General features: G+C 45.3%; 1 protein-coding gene across 8 annotated transcripts in view; it reads left to right on the top strand.

Annotated features, from left to right (window-relative positions):
* Positions 1-15851, top strand: part of ncoa2 (nuclear receptor coactivator 2) — a 54453-nt gene that overhangs the window by 28322 nt on the left and 10280 nt on the right. For all 8 annotated transcript variants that reach the window (XM_047329719.1, XM_047329718.1, XM_035618694.2 and 5 more), the window contains 7 exons: positions 2428-2605; positions 4285-4473; positions 6762-6863; positions 7887-8027; positions 8258-8405; positions 8870-10184; positions 15554-15776. In XM_047329719.1, the coding sequence (XP_047185675.1) occupies positions 2428-2605; positions 4285-4473; positions 6762-6863; positions 7887-8027; positions 8258-8405; positions 8870-10184; positions 15554-15776 (2296 nt within the window). The remainder of the gene's footprint in view (positions 1-2427; positions 2606-4284; positions 4474-6761; positions 6864-7886; positions 8028-8257; positions 8406-8869; positions 10185-15553; positions 15777-15851) is intronic.

Raw genomic sequence — 15851 nt, 5'->3', positions numbered from 1 at the left:
CGCTCCCTTTCTTTCTCTTACTTTTTCAGTTTTTTGTTTTTTTTCTCTCCTCTCCCCTCCCTCCCCAACTTTTCCTCTAGATCTGTCCTGTCATGGAATATTTATAGCTCTTCTGGTCCAGCGTCACTGAATAGACATGCTAACTTGCAGCTAAATATAGCTCGCCGCAGCCTGCATGCTCTCCCATCTGTCAGCAGCCCCAAAACACAGCAATCGGCCATTCACACCCTGCTCCGCTCCAGCCATGTCCCCGTCCGCCGGCCCAGCTCATTACAGGATGCTCTGAGGAGAATAGCTGTCGGCAGGAAATGCACCCACGTGCCCCCATGACCCTCCTCCAAGGCTGTCCGCCAGCCACTCACACAGGCATGACGAAACAGGGCTGTGAAAAAAACATCAGTGCGCTGCTGTTTTAACCTTCTGGGAGCAAGTCACATGACTGGTGTGACATACAGTTTGAATTCCTGTTGCACTGACCAATATGGCTGCTGTTGTGTGGTACGATGACATCATAAGGTGGCCGGAATTTTAAAGCTACAACACTAGAGAGTTTGCACTGATTGCAGAATGATATATTTATAGATATCTTGTGTTAAAAAATATGTAAACATAATTTTTTTCCTTCAAACCCTTTTAGTGTTTAACAGAAGAACCCAAAGTTTTAGCATTGTCAAAACATGACAAGCCATGCAAGAACTTTGCCTCAAACAATAACCTAAATTAGTTTTGTTTAAATCAATAAACTAAACAAGTAAACAGGCATATCTGTCTAACCAGATTTTCTGTTACAGATTCTGTTCCCGGCTGGGGTTTTTTTTTTATACAATAATGCTTTACACACACTTAGGTTGCTACCAAAAAGTTTTGTGCTTCTATTCTGGGCTCTGCAAGAGACTAGTTTGACTTGTTTTCAGCAAGATGATAATGTCTTGTTGTCATGCTGCGAATATATCATGTGTAGCAGGAATGTATGTGGGAGACAGGAGGAGATAAGGGAGGAGAGGAGACCCCCAATCTCTCCGCTATAACTATTCGCTATCTGCCGTGTATTGCACTGCGACGATAAGCAATGTATAGTCATATATCAAGACAATAGGCTCGGTGCAAAATGGAGCAGGTGCACATAGAGTGCGGTGGCTCATAGTATATTTATTTGGAGTATATTAATTGATTAAAGCTTTTGTCATCTCTACAAGTGCATATTTAATCAGGTCATTGTAAATGAAGGTACTGGCTAAAGCCATTATGCAAGAGTGTCTGGAAGAAAGCAAAAGTTGGCAGTTGGAGAGGGTTTGCTCCGTCTCTGTTTGCCCTACTTGTCCAGTATGCTGCCTTTCTTCACACAGTGTGGACTGGCACAGCCGTGTTGCGTTATTGGAACCATAGCGCTCTATAGAGTGTTAGATGAGATCTTTGAAAGTCTATTGTTTTTTAGCCCACACTGTTTTAATGCAGGGCTGGGTAAAAAAAAAACGTCTGTCCCCCCATGAGATCACTTGTTTTCTGCGGCGTGCGATTTCGCTTCACCCTAAAATTTAGCCTGCTGGTTAATTAGCAGGTATGTTATGCAGTGTAGGTATGAGAACAGGCAGCTGATTATAGGTGCAGACAGGGTGCTGTGTCAGGGGAAGAAAGAGACAACCGAGTGTGCAACAGTCAATATGCCTTGTATCATGAAAATCTATTTAACTCAGCATAGCGTGTGTGTGTGTGTGTGTTGCAGAGGTGTGGGGCAGACAACTTGGCAGGCGTCTCCCGTCTCTTATCTTGACACCGGCTTTTACAGCTTTACAACCAGTAGGATTCCTCCTAAAGGCTCCTGGTGATTTGATGGCCTAATTGACACAATCTTGTGTGTAATGGTCGACCCGGGGCTGTATTATTTCAATTAAGCGCTCCTCCTCCTCCGCGTCCTCCGACCTCTGCAGGCACACGCTTTTATCCTGCTTTCTGTCAGTCACACTGATGTGGAGCATCTGCAATGATGGATGATGTACCCAGCACGCTGGGTGCTAATTACCTCTTTTCAAGACACTATGCAGATGTGAAGCTTGAGTTGTTTAGTTCTACAGTACTACGGTTGACCATAAACAACCAGACATACACATACAATAATACTCTGCAGATCTTACAGCTTATATAATTGTTATTGTGGCTCAAACATATCCTGTTCATAAACCAAATTTAGCTTTGTTTCAAACCAGCTAAATAAAATGACCCCACTCATCCATGATCATAATGGAAGGACTAGCCTTTTCATAACCTCAGATGAATTAGCAGTGTATGTAGGTGGGAGGTAAATGTGCTCATATTTTTAATGTCCTCTTTTTGCTTCCATTTCACTCTCAGAGATTTCATCTGTATAAGTGTGAAAACTGGAGTAAACAAACTTGTGAACTCTCTTCTTCCTCCCCCCTCTCCCCTCAGGCCCTGGATGGCTTCTTCTTTGTGGTGAACATGGAGGGTAACATTGTGTTTGTGTCCGAGAACGTGACCCAGTACCTGCGCTACAACCAGGAGGAGCTGATGAACACCAGTGTCTACAGCGTGCTGCACGTCGGCGATCACGCAGAGTTCATCAAGAACCTGCTGCCCAAATCCCTCGGTGAGCCTCAAGCTTCTTTTTCCCTGCCAGCATTCACTTTTGCTCTGTGCCCTTTTTCTACCTGTCAGTGTCTGTCGCTTTGTCATTTGTGTTCCACGTGTTTCTCTTTTCCTGACTCCACACGAGTGTCTTCTCTTTTGCGTCACTTCCACCTCTGCTCTCATTTACAGCCCGGCCTAATCCCTAGTGTTCTTTACACTGTGTTCTTTCTTTGTCTCTTAACACCGTCACGTCTCTCAATCACCCCAGTGCTTTTTCCATCAGACAGGTATGTCGTAGGAGGCTGTTCGATAGTGGCGGCAGTTTAATTAAAACACTTTGCAGTTGGAGTGGCCTAGGCGAGGATGTGGGAAAAGCTGGCCAATACTTAAAGTCTTATGTAAGCTTCATATGCAGGGTATACAGGAACTGTACATCTTTTTCTCTTTTGCTGATGCTCAACCTAGACGTTTTGCTCTTCCTCTTCTCTTCTGCCTCCCTCTCTCTTCACCTAATTAACTTCCCTTTTTAGGTTTCTCTCCCCTGTCAGCAGTATCGCTCCCTATATTCTCATCTCACGCCCTTCCTCCCCCTTCTCTTCATATTGTGTGTTATTCTCTCTCTCTGTCTCTCTGCCACTCACCAAGTTCCCATTTTCATGTCCTCACTTTCCCGTTACCTCGCCCCTACCTCCATGAAAACCATTGTCTTTATCTTAGCATTACTCATCCCATGAAAACAGGCCATTTATTTTTATATGGCAGACATTTCTTTCAGTCTCTTAAGTTTTGCCCTTTCCCTTTGCTTAGCTTCTCTCATGCCGCGTCCATTAAACACCCTACATTTCCCTCCTCTCAAGAGGTGATTGTAATGTATGTCGGTCTTTCTTTAAGTCGTCTCTCCAATTCCGCTCCTTTCCCGGTGCTTCGGATTGAGGTCTGAGTTCCCAGCCATCTGGGTGGCAGAGCAGCGCAGAGAGGACCCTGGAAATGATCAGTGGGCCGTGTCCCAGATACTGAGAGATTATCAATGCACTGAATGAGATCGCAAACCAGATGGATTGTGATGGGAGTGTGCTGGAGTGAAATGAATTGTGTGTGTGTGTGTGTGTGTGTGTGTGTGTGTGTGTGTGTGTGTGTGTGTGTGTGTGTGTGTGTGTGTGTGTGTGTGTGTGTGTGTGTGTGTGTGTGTGTGTGTGTGTGTGTGTGTGTGTGTGTGTGTGTGTGTGTGTGTGTGTGTGTGTGACTGAACAGGTCTCTTATTCTGATTCTTTTGTGTGTGTGTGTGTGTGTGTGTCTGTGCGTGCGTCGACTTGCACATGTTTGTACATGCGAGTTTGCTCGCACCCGTTGGAAAGAAGAAGAAAGATGGGCAGTGATGGTTTGGAGGACATGCATATGGAAGCCTAGCATGGCTGTAGAGAGATGGCACACGACTGCGGGTTCTAACTGTTCATTATGACTGATCTCTGCCCATGAACTGCTCCTCTCTCTCTTACACTTTTTTCCACCTTCAACCTGTCTGTCTTGCTCTCATCGTGTCTTGCGCTTGCAGTATGGTAGCCTCTCTTGGCTCGTTCGCAGGGTCCTGATTTTTCCCATTTTTGTTTTTTAAATTTTGGCTACAGTAAAATTAGTCAAATAAAATCCCTTAGAAGGCGAAAATGAAAATCTCCCTCTCCTCTCCTTGCTCCCCTCTAGTGAACGGTGTCCCATGGTCCAGCGAGGGTCCAAGGAGGAACAGTCACACGTTCAACTGCCGAATGCTGGTCAACCCCCACAGCAAGAGCCAGGACGAACCGCACGACCACGAGCCCCAGCAGCAGAAATATGAGACCATGCAGTGTTTTGCCGTTTCGGAGCCCAAGTCAATCAAGGAGGAAGGAGATGGTACGGAAGGGGAGGGGGAGCTAGTGTGGGAAAATAGAGTGGAAAGAGTTTAAGGATCATTTGACACTAATGCAGTGACCCTACAAAACAACCCTGGACCTGATAGGTTTAGTCAGGATTTTGATTATTTTATCTTATTCTAAAATCTAGATGAGTTCTAAATACCTAATGTTGATAACTTCAGGTATCAGAGCTTGCAAATTTTATTAATTGTCCTGAAATATATAAATCTAAGTCACTGATGTAACACTGGAGTATATGATAAGACATCAAGAACATCTTAAAGTAGAAAAAGACCAATGTCAAAATCAGAGGACAAATTCAAAATCATCTCTACCTGACTGATTTTTGTCGTCTTCAATGTAGGTAAGTGGGTTGTTGATTAGGAGGGTTGAGAGGCTTTCTTGGGTCAATGCAACATCTGCATGTGACTGATGCAGAATTGGAAACGTTTTTAAATATTAATTCAAGTTGCAGCCATTTACATTTATTATGACTAAATGGACATTTAGCCTTATAACTGGCATTGTTTGCGAAAAGGGGCAACGATAAGATGGAGAGCAGCGCTTATGCCACTCCGCTTATGCCCATGGAAAGTTAAGTGACACAAGGGAGACAAGGAGGCTGGGCAGCTGTCATTAAAGCCCATCTATAATTCATTTACATTCCTCACAGATCAGAGCTTAAGAGGGAAGGATGGAATTAAATGTGTGTGTTGCATCAGGGAACCGGTCCTCCTGATAACCTTCAAATAGGTTTCGATAGAACAGCATATGGACGTGGAAGAATATAGAAGTAGAGAAAGAAAGAGTAGCCACTCGTACAAACATCTGCTCACCTTTCCAAAGAAAATACTTAAGTTTCATGTTGTCTGTGATTTCCTGTCAGTGTTCAGTTACTGAGAGGTCACTGGGCTTTTCCAGTGGTTTTCCTGGCTTTAGACAATAACTAGAATTACATCACGAGACTGGCCTTTGTCCAGAATTCTCAGCACAGAAAACAAAAGCAATATTTACATACTTAAATTCTATTTGCAGATCACTATTCCCCACTGTCAAACTCGGTGTGTAATGGCCACAAAAAGTGATAAAGCTAATATTTCACTCTGTCTCGACTCAACCTGTCTTTCCCCTCTACCCTGTACTTTGTGCACCAGCTGTGTCTCAAAAATTATCCATTTCCCCTGTGTTAGTGTGCATGTGTGTTGGGCAAGGAAGGATCAGTGATCGGGGGTTATATTATAGTTGCAGGAATTTGTCCAGCTATCGACGGGGAGAAGAAGAGCAGGAGAATTGAGAGATTCATAGATCTATATCTGCTGGACCACCCAAGATGCAGGATTACAAGTTCCACTGCTACATTTGAGCTTTAAAACGCATCACTGCTGCTACATTTACACCTGCCGTCCACACTACTACGGAGTTTTCGACTGCCTACAATGTAGTGGTTGGGAAACATAGCGGGTTTCATTTTAGAAAACTCTGTAGATGCAGTGTAGTATGGATGAGCATGATTGGTTCTTAGCTGTCACGACCAGTGGCGAAAGAAAACTGTTGTAATTACTTACTATTCCACCTCCTCGCCAGTCCAAGAAAAGAAATTTATCATCAAACTTTTCACCGTTGTTGTTTCTCTTTTGTAATATTTACAACGAACTGTGGAGTAGACGGTATGCTTCCTTTTTACTTCGGCATGCACAGGTCCAGGATACGTGATGTGCGTTTTCTGGTGCGTTCGTGTGGACAGTACTGATAAATGGACGAAGAGGGTGTGGATGGAGAACGTAAAGTTAAATGGAAGACTTTTGGGGTCACTCCAGTTGTGGACGCATGTGCATGTTAGAGGCAACTGCCATGATTGAGCACCAGTGTCATCAGTGTGAGATGACACTGTAGGTGTGACCAGCCAGAGACACACACACACACACGAGTGCAGCTACAAACGCATGTACTCACACACACACCTTCAAAGGTCACACTTCATCATTTCCCTTGCCAGCGAAGGCTGCTGCTCCTCATGAAAGGAGTGGGGCTCTGATCCCCCATGCTCATTAATAACTGTTTTAATTATGCTGCCTGGAAATAACATGCATTTCATTTTCTTTCCCTCCCTCTGTCTCTATCATTTAAACCCCCATCCTCCCCTCTCCCATCCCCCTTCGTCCCTTATGTTTCTGTCCTGTCCTCTTTGTTCCAATCTCTACATCATCTTTTCTCTTTCCTGCGCTCATTCCCTCTGTCCACACCTCTGTTCTCCCCCTCTTCCTCTTGTTATTTTTTTTTTTTTAGACTTCCAGTCATGCCTTATCTGTGTGGCGCGCAGGGTGCCCATGAAGGAAAGACCCATGCTTCCCACGCATGAGAGCTTCACCACGCGCCAGGACCTGCAAGGTACACAGGTCACACAGCGAGGAGCTGCAAACTATTAAAAACAAATCACAGCAAACTTGATTTATTTATCCTTTCTTAAAAGGTTGGGAGGTTACAAAAACTGGTAGTTGGGGAGTAGCAAAAAAGAAAAACATAGTTTCAAAATATAATATAGTGCCATGTGAGGCACCACCGCCCCGCACAACCTCATCTCATGTCACCAGCCCATAAATCACCTGACACTACAGTTTAGGTATTTGAAGATTATTATATCCTTGGTAAAGTTCCTTAGGACTCAGCGTGTCAGCTCATTTTCCACCTCTGCTACTCTGTGGGAGGTAAAGTACCTGTCTGAACACTGAGATTCAGACAGTTGTCTGCGCTTCACCTGGTCTTTGATGTGTTCATGCTGTTTGTGTGTGGCATTGTGTACACACAGACACACATAGACACACAGTTACTCTCTGACTGTCGCTCCACACCCTTACCTCTATAGGTATGCATGTCGATGTGTGCGTTCATGCAGTTCTTAAGATAGTACCATAATGTTCTTATTTATGAATGAGAGTATGATTTTTGTTTTTATTAAAAAGAATATTGCCTCTTCAAATCTTCTTTTGCCTGAGAGAGCATGGTGAATATAGTTTAACATTGTCGCAAACTGTCGTTGTGATTGTCTTTCCTCTGTGGTTGTCAGTGATGCAGCAGTCCGCTTGTTAGCCCTTAAACGCATCACTGCCTCCCATTTAAATTACAGTCTGGTGAGGGACAGCTCTTACACTGCGTCAAGTGAGTGCATGCGTGCGTTGTATCAAATGTCTTAATGCCGATCTGACTTGATTTTTACTGACAGCATCTGCACTCATGTTTGCCCGTCTAATCTTCTGTAGCTGGGACTTTATACCGCAGAAGACGTTCTTCTCATCTTCTGGTCAACAAGCTGCTCTGCGTATTTATGTTTGAGGGAGACATTAAATCCCCATCAGCTCAGTTACTGGTCCCATGTGTTACTAAGGCCTCCCTAATCCGGTCCTCTGTGTTTAGGTAAGATTACGTCCCTGGATACCAGTCTGCTGCGGGCATCAATGAAACCAGGCTGGGAGGATCTGGTGCGGCGCTGTATCCAGAGGTTCCACCTACAGAATGATGGAGAGATGTCCTTTGCCAAGAGACATCAGCAGGAAGGTAAGAGTGTTAACCGCAAGGACCATCCAGTTTTAATTCTCAGCTCTTGTTAGTTACATTCTGCTGTCGTCCCGCAACTGCGCAAGTAAATAATGGTGATTAAATCATGGGTCCCTTCTGTGCGATCCTTTTTCCATCACTATTTACTGCAGTTGCAAGAAAATAAACATATACATATATATACAAATTACTCATCTCAGCGAAAATGTTTTGTTTGGGCATCTCCACAGTGCTCCGCCATGGCCAAGCATTCAGCCCCATCTACCGGTTCTCCCTCTCCGATGGAACCATCGTGTCGGCCCACACCAAAAGCAAACTGGTGCGATCGCCCGCCACCAACGAACCCCAGCTTTACATGTCCCTGCACATTCTCCAGAGGTATGTTTCGAAAAAATCTATACACGTGTCACAACCGGATTGACAAATCTGCAGCTTGAATTTGCTCACATTTTAGCCTGTTATACTCTGGAGCACAACCTGATGGCTACTTGTGCTCCGTTGGATGGGATAGTATGTAGTGTATTCATGCTCAGGGGAATAATGTCGCAATGAAATCAGACATTAAACAATTTCTCACCTTGTCCCTGTGGTATATAAGCAGATCATTTGTGGCTGTATTTAAAATTGGAGTTTTTGAAAAAAGTTTGTTGTGCAAAAGAAGAGCAAAATTGTATTTGGGGGGAAAATCTGCAATAAGGTCCCTCTACAATGTTAATTTTACATTTATTCAAGATTAACCAAAAAATCTTGCAATGCTCTGTATGTGTGACTTCTGCAGCTCTGTCACTTTTGCTAAGAATGTAATTAATCACCTGTATTGTCTGTTTGTTTTTAACCTCCAGGGAGCAGACGGTGTGTGGAATGGGCCAGGATATGGGTCCTGGCAATCAGGCCACAGGGATGGCTCCAAAGCCCATGAACTCCTCCACTCCCTCCATGACTCCTCCAACCCCAGGCAGTTTGCCAGGTTCGGGGCCTCAGGGCCAAGACACTACCATCAGCGGCAACAGCACGCCTTTTTCCCCTCCAGGCCCTGCTGGCCCCAGGGAACCAGCCGCCATGGGCCATATGCAGGGCTACCGTTTTGGCTGCCCCCCACCACACAACCACACTGGGGGCATGCAGCCACCGCAGCAGGGCCCAAACTGGAGGATGAACAGCCCCTCTCGCGCGAGCCCCAGCCCAGCCGGCGGGCCCCATCCACCTCAGCAGAACTCTATGCTGTCGCCCAGGCATCGAGGTAGTCCTGGTGGGGCGGGCAGCCCTCGTGTTGCCGGAGGCCTGCACTCACCGTCCCCAGTGGGGATGTGTGGTGGAGGACCTGGAGGAGCAGGCAGCAGTGGCTACACAAGCAGTTCTTTGTCAGCTCTGCAAGCCCTAAGTGAGTGTCATGGCGTAGGTCACGGGCATGGGCCCCCTCATGCACATACACTGGGGTCTCCAGACCGAAAGATAGGCTCCCCAGCAGGGGTCACAGGGGGATCAGGGGTTAACTCTCATCTGATGTCAAAAATGGGTGGAGGCTGTGGTGGTGCTGGTGGTACAGGAGACTCATTTGGCCCTCACACAGAGGTGGGTCAGGGGCACACGCAAGGCCAGACAGAGGGCAATCTAGTCGAGCCCAAGGAAGAGAGGGAAGGGCCCCCTGAGGGCCACGACACCCACAACCGTCTTCATGACAACAAGGGCCACACCAAGCTACTGCAACTGCTTACCACCAAGCCAGAACCTCTCGAGACACCCCTGTCCCCTGGCGAAGGCAAAGACCAGGCAGGGGTCCGGGGCGGCCACATGGGAGGGAACACTCACACCACATCCCTCAAAGAAAAACACAAAATCCTCCACCAGTTGCTTCAGAACAGTACGTCTCCAGTAGACCTGGCCAAACTCACTGCAGAGGCCACAGGCAAGGAGCTGGGAGACCAACCCCAGGGCGCTGGTAGTACAGCCGCCGGGGCGGACATTGCTCCAAAGCAGGAGCCCCTGAGCCCTAAGAAGAAGGACAACGCCCTGCTACGATACCTACTGGATAAGGACGACACTGTACTGAAGGACAAGGTCCCGAAGCTGGAGCCTGGGGAAGTGAAGGTCGAAGGAGGCAAAAACAGCCATGTCAAGGTGGAGAAACAAGACGCAGGATACAACCGGGCTGAGCAGGTCAGTCTCTAACATACCTCACTCCTTACTGAGAGCGATTTTGTTTTTACAGACATTTTGTCTACCTGATTAAAAAATCTATTCCAAACTTCATCATTATCATCTTTGAAATGATACTTGAGTAAAGGGTTTTTAGAGTTGCCTTATAAGTGGTTTTGTAAAATGCTAAATGGCTACATTTCTATATCGCTTTTTTAGTCTTAACCAACACTTAAAGAGCTTTGCACTGCAAGTCACATACACATTCATACAGCGCTTCTATCGCTCACGCTGACAGCGCAGCCATCACAGGATATTTGGGGTTCAGTGTCCAAGGACACTTTGACACGCACACTGGACTCTTTGCACAAACCCAAACTTTTTGCCCTGTACTGCTCCACTTGCCTTCTTCCCTCTGTGTCTGAGCATTAATCTGGGTTAGGTAGCAGATGTTTGCTTCTCCAAGTCCCATCTTCTCTTTACATGTTACAGCTAACCACAAAAATGGTCCAGCAGTGTGTTGGCCAAACAGCATTTGTGACCTAGCTACAGTCAAATACACATTCAGTCCTGTCATATACCCTCAAGATATCACGCATGTTTTTTTTTATTCACTTATGTATAAACACATCTGGTCCTTTGACAGCCTGTGTGTTGGCAGCACATACTGAGGGAAGCTTCAAACAACTGTGACATTTGGAAGGAGCCCCTGTGGTTCTCCAGCCATTTGATCCTGTTTGCATTTGGCCAGAACCCTCAGGTTTGGCACCGAGCTCGGGTCAGGCCTGGCACCAAAAGAGAGAAGAGGAGAAAAGAGTTAGAGGGAGTGAGCAGGGAGAGAGTATTGCTGGTAAAAACTCACCAATTTGCTGAAGCAGAGGCTCCACTCTTCTGACTTTCTAATGAAGGAAAGAAAACCGAGGTTTGGTGTTAGGAAACCTGTGTTTGATGCTAGTCTGCAAATGTGTTCATCACTGCTAAATTAGACAAAATTACACAAATGCCCTTCCGCTGTTTGCTGTCTCGTTACATCAATGTTCTTGAAATATCACGAACATGGAACTTGAGTTTGGTTTTTTTAAATGCATGTTCACCCTTTTATAAAAGGGCAAAGCAGTGGCCAACCTGACTGTGATCCTGGTCAGGAACATTGATTGAGTGATTGACCCATTTGACATGTGCATCAGTGCAGGTTTAACCAACTTTTTTAACACTTTGTCGCTAATTATCTCCCTCCTCTTTTGTGGCACATTCTGCTGAGACCTCGTCGTTTACTCCCATTCCGACGCGAGGACACGGCGGTACAGAATGTCGGCTAGCCGTGGCTGCTAGCTGTGTTTGTACAGTATGTGCTTGGGCACACGTGAAGAAGACAAAAGGTGATTGGATGGATAATAGGGAGCTGCTGTTGAACCGAACAAAGAAGGAGAGATGACAGAGGTGTAGATACCCCCAGGAGAGCCCAGCGTCGGCAGGCAGAGTGAAAATGATGAGCCATATGCTCCTGCATGTCCTCTCTGCTACCATGGAGATAGAGGGGAGAGGGAGTGGTGTGTCTGTAGAGCAGGCAACATACAAAAAAAACCAATAGAAGGAGATGGAAATTGAGAGAGCGGTTGAATGTTATTGTTTGGATTCTGAGAGTATTTTTCTCTGTAAGTGACCAGTGTGTTACAAATATAAAAATGACATACATTTCTGCCTTGTGCTGACGGAACAAATTCTGGGATTTACATCTACATGTGATCTAAGTGCTCATAGCTTCAAACAGAGATGGTGACAGTTCATACTTCAACAGATTCCTCTAGCCATGGGAAAAAAGGGGGGCATTTGTTAGACATGAGCTAAGCCGTGGCTTCATTAGAGCCATTTCGTGTGTAAGTGGGTTTCTCTTTTTTTGCTGGTGAATTGCTGCCTGGTCATGTGTGAAAGCTGACTGTACTAGTCAAAAAAAAAAAGTCCTCTCTCATCCTTCTCTCTACTGACCTCACTCGCTGTTTTCTCTCTGTCTCTCTCTCTCTCTCGCTTTCTCTCTCTGCCTCTTTCCTCCACATGATTGTTTGAGGGCTGAATTATTGATGGCTGGGGCAGAGCTAAGAGAAAAATCAGAGCAGAGAGCAGCAGTAGTGGCTTAGCTGATGGCTGAAGGAACTATAGGTATGGTTGACTAGTCCCATGAGTTTATGGGAGGTGGGATTATCTGCGTGTGTTCCCAGGTCTATTCCAAACATATTCTTTCCCAAGCTCTCTCTGCAGCAATGTCCATATTTGCATGTAATTAATTTAGTCAATGATAAAGTTTCTCTTCATCCCACTGCACCATATTATGAAAAATTTAGGTTCTTCACTAAATGAATCAAATGATTACGAGGACTAATGTAGAAGAGAATCTAAGTGGCACTGTGGTTGCATGAGTTGTTAATTACTGTGGAATACAAAATCATTTCAGCTCAGCTCAGTATTGAGTAGTTCTTTTGGGGTTGTTGTTTTTTTAAGTATGACTTCTAACGGGTTTGTTACAATATACACAGCACCTAGCCGACCTTTGATATGGGTGAGCAAGTAAAGAAAATGAATGAAAGAATTGATTCATTCAGTATTTAAGTAGTCCGAGTAGTTTCCGCTGGTCCCAGTGCTACAGTTTTTCTTTCTCCTTCCATTACAAGAAAGAATATCATGTCAAACTGCATGCCAAAACATGTCACTTCCACGGGTGTTCACCCGCAGGTAAATGTGCCTACTGTACCTGACGTCACGCGGGAAACAATTACTGTCAAACTGTTTGACTTCCAATTTTTTTCTGACACTTTCTTGTTCAAATCCCTAAGATTTCACAAAAACAAAATCACCTATTACAAATAGTTTAGTGGCAATCATCTCATAGTTAATATCAACAGCTAAAAAGAAACACAAAATACTCACTAGCAATAATTCTAGTTGACCTTAAGCAGTGAATACATTTGGGCAAATTGTTTTGGTTGAAATGTTTGGGGTTGAAATAACTTTTCCTTTTGCCTCACTTGACTGTGGCACTTCTGCTTTACCCACCCTGCCTCTCAGTTCCCTTTCCTATAAAAAGACACGGTCAGAAAGACACAAGTCCATATTGGCATCAGGGCACATACTTAAGATAAAAATGGATAAATTCAATATAAATGATTAGATTATAACAAGTTGTTTTTTTTACAGATGTGACTGGTTTAAGACGAGTCCCAGATGGACACAAGTCAAATAGTAATAATCCACGTTTGGCAGGGCCTCGTTGCCGCCCCACTGTGAGAGAAATCGGCCTCTGCTGTTGCTTAGCACGCAACCGAGCCCTCTGCATCAAACATGCTTGAAGTGCATGACCCCTCGTCATTTGTTTCACTCTGCACAGGCGATTATTGCAGTTTGATGTAAATTAAATCTGAGTGTGCCCATTTCCGGAATTAATTTACCACAACACTTTTTTTTTCTAGATAGTGATGCTTATTTGTGTGTCGGGTGTGGAGCTGAATAAACAGTTCAAGCCTGAAACATACAGGATTTTTTTTAAATAATGCATGTGAACCTTTAAACAAACTTGTATTCGTCCTCCGTAGAAAGTACAGTTCTGGCGTCAGGATGTAAAATAATGATCTGATCAAATGGAACGTGGCTTGAAGCTAAATATTTAATAATGCTTATTTGGCCGTAGATATCTATTGTCATTTTACCCCAATACAGTACAGCGGCATGAGAGAAGGACATGGATTGCGTTGCATGCACACACATGCATTGGAGGTGGACAGTAACGGGGATTGATAGCAATCGGACCCATTAAGGGTAAAAGCAACTATAGGAAGTGGAGAGAATAGAAAGTGGGAGGGGAGCGAATTGGAGAGGAGGAGGAGGAGGAGGAAGAAGAAGAGAGCAAACTGAGAGCGTACAGGAGCATTACATCATTCCTGACCTCATTAGGTCTTTTCTCTCTCCCACCGCCGCCACCCCTCACTCTGCTACACTCTCTAGCTCTGCCTGTATCCTGTATGCTCGTCTGTTGAGTACAGTGTTGTTTCCCTCCGTGTATGTGGAGACATTTTTTTAAGCAGGATCTTCCAAAGTGGAGGAGCAAACCATCTTAACATGCAAAGGTGTTTTGTCGTTACCCTTAGCAGCATTTTCATACCTAAGATATAGGTCACAGTCTAGATAAGAACACTGAAGTACAACATTGAAACTGTGGCTGGTGTGCTGTTTTCCTGCTGTACAGTATGTCACGACCAGTTGTTGTCAGTGATTCCAAGTGCGCTGCACTCTGGTGGCCACTTACAGACAGTGCGACTTATTTACCTAAATTCTCTCAGGCCCGTCTAGGAAACACAACGATCACCTACGTTCATGTTTCAGTTCAATATTGACTGTAACCTCCTTTTTTGTGTCAGTAAAATCCCATTTAATACCATGATACTCTTTGTGTTTTGCTTTCGGTAGTATTGTGTCAGGCTTTAGGTTGTCAGGGGGGTTGCGTTCGACTGCCCTTGTTCAGGTGTCCCTGTTATTTTGTCCACCTCTCATGTGTCATAGAAAGGAAGAGAAATTCAGAGGAGACGGTGCCGGTATTCAGACCCCTGTTTCCAAGAGGGTTCACCTTTCATGGTCCGAGCAATTCTTCATTTGTGCAAGTGAAACCAGACCCCAGCGTGGCTTTGTCTCTGTTTAAGATAGTTGTGTGAAAAACTTAACAAAAACAGACCGGATAGTGCGAAGCCCAGCTTATTTAAATGCAGCCCTGGGCTGCACTGGGCAGGCTCAGTCCAGCTGTTTACAGTAGGGGGGCAGAGAGCAGCTCAAACTTTGGCACCAACCAGACTCCTACCGCCTCTTGTTGCTCGCCCATGTTTCTTGACAGAACCCAGCCTCAGTAGCCATGTTTACCGTCTTAACGCTTCCCCCAAAACACTGGGTATAAAAAAAAAAAATGTAACAGTATGATTTTTTGATTGAAGTGCTTAAAAACGGCAGACTATTAAAATGGGGGGCAGCAGTAGTGTTTTTATGTCTGACAACAGCAGCCGGTGAGCAGAGGACCGGTGTCTGATAAGCCAAGTTTAAGTGAAGTGTGGCCTAGATTTGATTGAAAGTGGTCCATTTTATCCCGGGGTTACTGCTGTTATTATAAACAAGGCAAGCATGCTATTCTCATCTCCCAGATAAAGACTCCTCATGCGAGTGTTGTAGTGTTTACACACCAATTTCACTCTCAGTGAGTGTGTATGCCCCCGTCACAGTTATAATTCTGTTTGTGTGTCCGCAATTGAAGCAGCAGTCGGTTTCTAAACGAAAGGCCTAAGTCGACCGTCGGTTTCTGTGTTTTCACACTTTCCCTTTTTTTCCACTCCCTCTCTCTCTCTCCGTGTCCTCCCCAGTCGTCGGAGCTGGACGACATCCTGAACGACCTGCAGAATGCACAGCCGCAGCTCTTCTGTGAGCCTCGGCCTGTGTCGCTGCCCAGTCCCATGGACAAACAGAACATCATCAACGACATCCTGCAGATGTCCGAGAACAATCCGGCCATGGTGGCACAGCAGCAGCAGCAGCAGCAGCAGCAGCAGCAGCACAGGGCCATTGGCACTGGCATGGGCCCAACGAGTGAGTCTCCTACTTGGAAAAGAAATGCACACAAGGGTTTTCCCTCTCACAGTAGACAGTAGATTTAGAAATTAC

This window comes from Scophthalmus maximus, chromosome 21, assembly GCF_022379125.1.
Source record: "Scophthalmus maximus strain ysfricsl-2021 chromosome 21, ASM2237912v1, whole genome shotgun sequence".
Classification (NCBI taxonomy): Eukaryota; Metazoa; Chordata; class Actinopteri; order Pleuronectiformes; family Scophthalmidae; genus Scophthalmus; species Scophthalmus maximus.
Note: the sequence above shows the minus strand (reverse complement) of the source record. Positions and strands in the feature narration are given on the sequence as shown.